Source organism: Elephantulus edwardii, unplaced genomic scaffold (assembly GCF_000299155.1).
Source record: "Elephantulus edwardii isolate Elephantulus edwardi_28Jun2011 unplaced genomic scaffold, EleEdw1.0 scaffold00005, whole genome shotgun sequence".
NCBI lineage: Eukaryota > Metazoa > Chordata > Mammalia > Macroscelidea > Macroscelididae > Elephantulus > Elephantulus edwardii.
In genome coordinates this window covers 1833377-1841697 of record NW_006399755.1, presented here as the reverse complement: position 1 = coordinate 1841697, position 8321 = coordinate 1833377, and the positions used below count along the sequence as shown (strand labels likewise).

General features: G+C 36.0%; 1 protein-coding gene across 1 annotated transcript in view; it reads left to right on the top strand.

Annotated features, from left to right (window-relative positions):
- The first annotated feature begins 5240 nt into the window (after positions 1-5240).
- The window catches only part of LOC102859875 (selection and upkeep of intraepithelial T-cells protein 1-like), a 58638-nt gene continuing 55557 nt past the window's right edge, over positions 5241-8321 (top strand). The window contains exons 1-2 of the mRNA XM_006879801.1: positions 5241-5316; positions 5770-6117. Of these exons, the coding sequence (XP_006879863.1) occupies positions 5241-5316; positions 5770-6117 (424 nt within the window). The remainder of the gene's footprint in view (positions 5317-5769; positions 6118-8321) is intronic.

Here is an 8321-nt window from a genome sequence, read left to right as displayed (position 1 = left end):
GAGCTCACTCAGGTTCACCAGACTCAAGTAAGTGAAGACATTTGGAAAGATTAGAGAGAGTGTTGAAGTCTTCATACATGCTCTTAATCTCTTTCATTCTTTCTCTTTCCTGTCTCATTTTCTTTCCTTTCTGGAAAACCTTACCTGAACTGTTTTGAAGGCTACTTTGATTTTGAAATTCAGAAAGAGAGAATGAACTGAAATGTTTATATTTACTCTTATGGATAAAGTTATTAAATTTTATCCTTTGAGGTAAATTAAAGTTAGTTCTGAAAATATTTTATCAGAGCAAACGTGAGGCTAAATGTTCAGTCTTGTTTCATCACAAGTAAAGAAAATACTTTCATGTGTGCTATTCCTAAGTTACATAGTAGTGTAATTAATTTTGATTGCCAAACTAAATCTTGTCTTTTCTTTAATAGCTAATTAATATTTTTAAAGACAGATAACTATCTCATGTGTTAATTTTGATGGTAAATTTGAAAATAATAAAGATCCAGTAAAATTTACTTTTAAAATACTCAAAATAGATCTTGAGAAATTGTTGTATTATTATTATCTGACAAGAATATATTCAAAATATCTTTATTTTTATCCCTTATTTATAAAAGAAGATGATCTGGACACTTTTTTTTCTACAATAGCACTTAAGATCACATTGGGTTAAAGATAGACATTTATTCTTTTGTAATATGATGTATCGTGCCTGGCAGGTTGGATGTACTTGATATTGATTTTTATATTTATTAATGTATATGTTCCTTAAATCTTCCAGATTCTAGTGGCTGCTGGAATTCCTTTCTTTGTAGCTGTATCACTACAATTTCTGCTTCTCTGTTACACGACCTTCTCCTCTTCAATAGTGTGTCATTTTTAAACAAGAACTTTTTAATTTCTCTTTGTGCCTATCTACCTAATTCAAGACAAACTTCTCATCCTAGGATCATAATGTAATCATATTTGCAAAGACTTTGTTGTAAAAGGTAATTTACAACTCCCAGAAATCAGGACCTCTATCTTTTGGAATTACTCAACCAGTTCTTTTACTTTCTGGTCCAAAATATTTACATTTGCATTATCACACATGCATTATCACACTCCACACCCTAAAATTTCAACATCAAGTTACAATATCTCATCAGTTCAAAAGTTATACTAATAATTATCTAAATTGTTTACAAATTAGATTATATGTGATCCATCCTAAGGCAAAGCATTTCTGTGAAACTAGAAACAAGTTTATGCTCCCAAAAGAAATAGTAGTACAGGCATGCATAGTCTGTTTATACATACATCATTCATGCGTTACTGCAAGTCATAACCAACTTATAATTGATCCTTAATTGGATTTCCAAGGCTGCAAGTCACATGTGAGAAGATTGTCCATCATTGTCCTGTGGAGCCAGTAGTGGATTCAAACCACCAGATAGAAGGGACCTTTCAGTTAGCAGTGCAATTCCCTAAGGACTATGTCACCAGAGTTGGTGTTGTTATGTACTGTCAAGATGGAACCTATTCATAGTCAACCTTTCAATGGGTTTTCAGAGGCAGTAAATCACATGGGAGGGATTGTCTGTCTTTCTCCCACAGAGCTGCCAGTGGATTCAAAGCACATGCCTTCAGGCTGACAGTGCAATCCCTTAAAATGAAAAGAAGGAAAAAACAATCAGTCTAAAACAATTTAGAAATGCAACAGATTTAAAATTTTGTTAGATTTCAAGGCCAAGTAAAGTGCAGAGAACTTATTCATATGAATTTTCTAGTCACAACATCTTTATAACCCCCATCAAATGACAGGCTTTTATTGTGTTAGGTGCCATCGAATCAAATATGACCCATAGTAACTCCATGAACAACAGATCTGGACCCTGTCCAATCCTGTTCCATTCTCACTCTTTCTGACACCCTGGTCCATTGTGGCAATCAGTTCTCCTGGTTAAGGGTCTTTCTCTCCTTTGCTGATTCTCCGCCTTTTCAAGCATGGTGTCTCTTTTCAAGGAATAGCCTCTCTTGGAAAGACACCCTATGTAAGTGAGGCAAAGCTTCATCCTCTTTGCCTCCAAAGGGCACTCTGGCTGCACTTCATTCGAGACATATTTCTTTGTTCTTTGGCAATCCATAGGATAGTCAGTACTGTTCTCTCTCCAACATCACAACAGAAAGACATCAAATCTTCTTCTATAATTCTTATTCACTGTCCAACTCTCAGATCCACAGCAAATGATTGGAAAGACTGTGGCCTCAATCAGATGCACCTTAGTCTTCAAACTGACATCCTTGCTCCTTTATAATTGGAGAGGTCCCTGGCTACAGACTTTCCAGGTGCAATACATCTCCTTATTTCCTGATTTCTGGTATCGAGGGTGTTGATTGTGGTTCTGAGTAAGATGAAATAATTAGATAGTTTCAATCTTTTCTTTATTTATCATGATGTTGCCACTTGACCCAGTGATAAAAGAATTTTTCTTTTATTGATATGGAGATGCAATCCATATTGAAGACTGTATTCTTTGATCTTCTGTGACAAATTCTGCAAGTCCTCCTCACTGTCCCAAGTAAGGTTGTGTCATCTGCACAACAAAGTTTATTGAAGCTTTCGCCAATCATTTTTAATTTTTTTATTGGTTTGCATACAATAATTATTTACGTTGTATTTAATTCATGTTCATTGGTTTGGTTTTTGCCTATTCCCTCTACTCACCACATTCTGTGACCCTGTGATCTTACACCCTCTGAACCCTCAGCACCCCAGCCCCTTCCTCTTTTCTCTTTGGATGTTCATACACATCTTATTGGTTAGCTTTCTGTTTTTATAATATTGGTCTTATGCAGTATTTGGTGGGATTTTTTAAAATATTGTACTTGAAATTTATTCTCTTATATATTTTTAATTGGTTTGCTTACAAAGTTTGTGTACATTGTGCTTCACACTGTTCTTCATTCAGATTGTGTTTCATACAATCATTCCCATGCATTGTTATATAAAATTAATCACCATTGGACTGTGCCTGTCATTATCCTGCCTTTTCACCCAGATCCTTCCCATTTCTTTCCCCTCCTCCACCCACCAAACTGTGAAACCTTATCATTTTGTCTCTACTTATCCTCATCCCTCCACTCCTACCCCTTGCCTCTTTAAACTCCCATGCATGGAATAATAATAGTCTTGGTTTTACATTCATCTTCACCAAGTCCAGTTTCTTGAATAATTTGCTCAATACACAGATTGAATAGGTATGGAGAGAGTAGAAATCCTAAGCTTCTTAGCCTTCAACTTTTGTGGTTGGTGTGTATATTTGAATAATCATTATGTTATCTGTGTATATATAGCAACCCCTCTCTCACAGCACTGTACTTCAGAATCATTCTTAAAATGTTCTGTCAATGAATGCCACATTAGTTCTCTTCAATTTTTCATTTCAAGTATAGTGTATCATGTGACTGATTCAAAATGACAAACCCCAGTCCATCTCAGCTCACTAATTCCTAGGGTATTGATCTTGATGGGTTCCATTTCCTTTTTGACAACTTGCAATTTTCCTAGATTCAAACTTTATATACTTTCCATGTTCCAATTATTATTGAATATTTGCAGCGGTTTCTTCTCATTGTGAATTTTGCTACATCAACAAATGAAATTGCTTCACTGAATGAAAGTTTACTCCAACTATGTCATTACAGTAGACTCTCCTTCGGGGTGGCAGAACTTTCACATTTTGAGAGTCTTCTCAGGGCTCATTTTACAGCACCTTATCTGACAAAGTTCTTCCATTGTCCATAGTGTTTTCAAAGGTCTCTGATTTCCTAAGTGGATAGCTAACCTCCACTGAAACTTATCTGCAATGGCTGACTCTGCCAGGGTTTGAAATACTGGTGATATAGCTTCCAGCACCATAGTAAGACACAAACAACCACAGTACCATACTGTTAGTTTTGTCATACTGTTCATTTTAAAATTACCCCTTTCAGAGGTGTAAAAGGGAAATCTCATTGTCATCAAGAAATAAAAAAAAAATTGTTGCATCTATCATACTTGTACTGAAACCCCGTACTCCAGAAGATAGAGTGATGGCAAGAAGCAATGTCAGAGAGGTAGTGGTATCAGAGGCAACAGAGCTGAGAAACAAAGATAAGACAGGGAGTAGTGGATTTCCTGGTATAGACAGGAAGAATGTTGAACGATTTGCTGGAGGAATGAGTTGCCTTCTGGCAATACCAAGGGAATGAGATTGGCTTGCCCAGGGAGCTAGACCCAAATGTACAGGCCTGATAATGGAGTTGGATATTTGTTGGTACTTAATTAGCAGAAATAAAAGAGCTTTTAAATCCTTGGACAAACAGGTCAGTGGTCAAGTCAAAAGGCTGTGATCACAGCTGAGGAGGTGTACTAACCAAGCAACTTTATCCTAAGTAGTTTCTGATCCTGAACTATAACCTTTTATTTCTCTAATAAATTGTAAGCCTTTGGGTGTACTCTGTAAGTTCAATAAATTCAGTGAAATAATCTATAAAATTAGGAAAATGGTTGGAGAGTAAGTTAGACCTCAAAAGAATCAGTCTCGAATGACTAAGCTAATGATGCCTTACCCCTCATGAATTTACAGCAGCTCAGACAACACAGTCCCAACACTCCATTAATGCCCTTTGGCATATAATATTTTTACCTAAATAACACCTATGTTATATGTTTTTGTACTCCCATCCATCCAAAAATAAGGCCAAAAGAAATGTACAACAATAAAGGAAAGAAATTTGTAATCCTCTCTAAAGTGTTATCTATTAGAATAATAAAGTAAAATCTTTAAATAATTTTGTTCAACTAAATAGAGCAGTTCCATAGTCCACCCAGATTAAAGCTCAGGTAACAGATCTTGTACCTCTTCTTAGAAGCAGCACCTCATTGATCAAGTTTAAAAAATAGAAAACAAGCAAAATCTATGTGGGGAGGAATTGATTCTTACAAGTAAAAAAGCCTGTGGCTGGGTGTAATCAGTCACCCTTGGTCAGAATATCCTTGGGAGTTGGATGGTCATTTAGCAAATAAAATTAAAGGTAGAATATAGGAAGCGTACTTTAAAAAAATTATTTGCTGTTTATCAGAAATTCAAATTGGGTGTCTTGAATTTTATCTGATAGTCCTATTTGAGAATCAATTACCACAGAAGTGATGTGGAGATACGTGGTTCTGTGACTTGGGTTCTCACAATTTCTGAACCTGGTTTATTTCTTGTTACAGGCACATGGAAACTACTGGGTTATCTTCCTCAGAATATTTTATTTTTGTTTTCCTGCTTCAGATGATAACGCTAAGCTCTGGTAAGAATGTCTCCCCATCCTCATGGTAAGCAACACTAATGCTGACCACAAACAAGTCATAGGGTCACACAATTTGATGAGTGGAGGGAGGAATAGATAAAGAAAGATCTGGTGTGAAAAGCAATGTATATGAGTTGTGAAAGTAGACCAGTATAAAATAAAAATTTAATTTAAATTAAAAAAAATATTTAGTTTATGTTTATGGAAAAATTATTTTCATCCACTAAATTTTCCTTATCATGTACTCAGATAGTGTTAGATTCTAAGGAAAAGAATATAAAATAAATTCTGAAGAAACCTGATTTACACAGATCTTCGACAGTAGAAAAAGTGGTCAAGAGAAATAGATCTTAATATGAATACATACTATTATAAATTCTGAACTTTATTAAATAAAAGGATAATAGTCTTATGACTCACTATTTAGCTTCTGGTTGCTGTCTCCCTCCCCAGAACAGTTCACAGTGAGTGCACAAAGGGGAACAATTGTGGTTCCAGTGAGTGAGGTGGCTGAGCTCAGCTGCCAGTTGTCACCACCACAGAGTGCAGAACACATGGAGGTGCGCTGGTTTCAGGACCGCTACACGCAACCTGTTCACCTGTACAAGGGTGGTAAAGATCTGTATGGGGAAACTATCTCCAAATATGTGGAACGAATAGATTTCCTGAAAGAAGCCATTGGAGAGGGAAAAGTGACTGTCAGAATTCTTAATGTCAATGTTGATGATAATGGACAATACCATTGCCTCTTCAAAGATGGTGATTTCTATGATGAAGCTATCATTGAACTGAAGGTTACAGGTAAGTCTTATACTCTGAAATTTCTATGCATTCATGATCTCCAATCCTTCTGAAGTTGAGAATGAAATTGAATGTTCCTATTTCCATATTATATAGTTTGATCCCCAACTACTTTCCTGTGGATTTGGACTCATAGTGACTCCACATTAGGTTTCTGAGGTTGTAAATCTTTGAGAGAGGGACTGTCTATCTCTCTCCCAAGGAGCACTGGTGGATTAGAATTGATGACCTTTTGGTTAGCAATCATGTTAAATGTGACATCTCAGGGCTTCTTTAGCAAATTCATGTGTTTAATATTTTTTATCTAAGAAGAGATGACAAAGATAAAAATTATATCTATAATCATGCTAATTATGTGTGCTTTTCATGTTTGTATACATTGATTGTTGTTGTTGATTGCCTTCAAGTCAAGTACAAGTTATAGCGACCCTGTGTGAACAAAAGGTCTGACAGAGCTGCAAACATAATCCATAGAATCCTTTTAAGATTACTTCTTTTCAATTATTTCAGTTGGGGAATTTGTGACCTATATTTGTGGAACCTTAAATAGGTTGTATTTCTATTATGGAGTTGAGTACTTAGGATTCTATTTTCATTGTGGTGTCTTCTAGCTCAGATTGTGTTAGATTTTAGGGAAAAGAACCACAGGCTTTATATTTTTGCTTTAAAGTCTAACAATTTTGAAAAAAATACCCTGATTTACATAGATTTTTTTTACAGCAGAAAAATGGTCTTAGAAGGAAATCTTGATATAAATATATGTTGTTGTTGCTGTGTGCAGTAAATTTGCTTGTGAGTCACAGTGACCCTTCATACAGCAGCCCTATACCCAGCTCTATCCTGTGTCAATCTTATTGTCTCTGACAAACCTACCCTCATTACCACCATAACTGAATCAATATACCTCTCATTTCTGTCCCTCCACCCTCCCAAGCATGATGTCCCTCTCCGAATACTGATCCTTCTTTGTAATATTCCCAAAGTATGTCAGATGAAGCCTCAGAATCCTTGCCTCCAAGGAGCAGCCTGGTTTTATTGTCTGTAGAATGAACCTGTTTGTTCTAGCAGCACCACAAACGTACCAATTCTTCTTCTATTATCCCTAGTCATTGTCCAGCTTTCTGATGCATAGCAAATAACTGAGATGACCATGGCCTAGATCAAGGGCACCTTAGTCTCTAGACTGATATTATTGCTCTTCAGTAGTTTGGAGAGGTCTCTGGCAGCAGACTTTTTAAATACAATTAATCTTTTCATTTCCTGGCTGCTGGTCCCAAGAGTGTTGATTTTGGAGCCAAGCAAACTGAAACTGTTGACAATCTCCATCTCCAGTTCTTTGCCATTTAAGGTTAAAACATTTAATTTACTGGCAGCTGAAGGACCATTTCCAAATGGGAAAATTAATTGGTTTCTGTAGTAAACTTAATTTTAATGAAAAGTTTGTAGTAGTATTTTACCAGTATATAAGATTAAAAGAATATAGGCATCATTTTAAAAAAAACACCAACCTAATGTATTTAAAGTACAGTAAAGAGAAAAACATGTATATATCAGGCTTTGTTTTGGATGGAATCTGCCTTCCCTGCCTTTAAGATAGATATTGTATTATAACTTTTAAAGCCATACAAATAAGAGTGCTAAACTGTTGACTTAAAAGTTGTTGTTGTTGTTGTTGTTGTTATGTGCCATCGAGTTGTTTGCGACTCATAGCCACCCTATGTACAACAGCCCTAAACCATGCTCTATCCTGTGCCAATCTCATTGCCTGTGACACACCCATCCTGATTACTCCAGTCACTGAATCAATCCACCTCATAGAGGTTCTTCCCCTCCTGCGCTGTCCCTCTACTCTACCCAGCACGTGTGAATATTTTTAATTAGTATTATTTGGGGGGAAAATATAATATTACAAAAACAAAGAAACAACCCTACAAACTACATGTAATCTCCACCACCTCTTTATTAACTGTGCCTTTAGTAATTTGCAGATAAGACAGGCACATATGAGTCTTGCTCACTTTCACTTTAGTCCAAACAAAAAAGACTAGCTACTTTTCAAAAGGCAGCACGGGATGACAAAGCAAAACATTACAATGAAATGTGCAAGGAGTTGGAGTTGGAAAATCAAAAGGGCCGAACTCGCTCAGCATATCTTAAGCTCAAGGAACTGAAGAACAAATTAAAACCTCGAGTTGCTATAATCA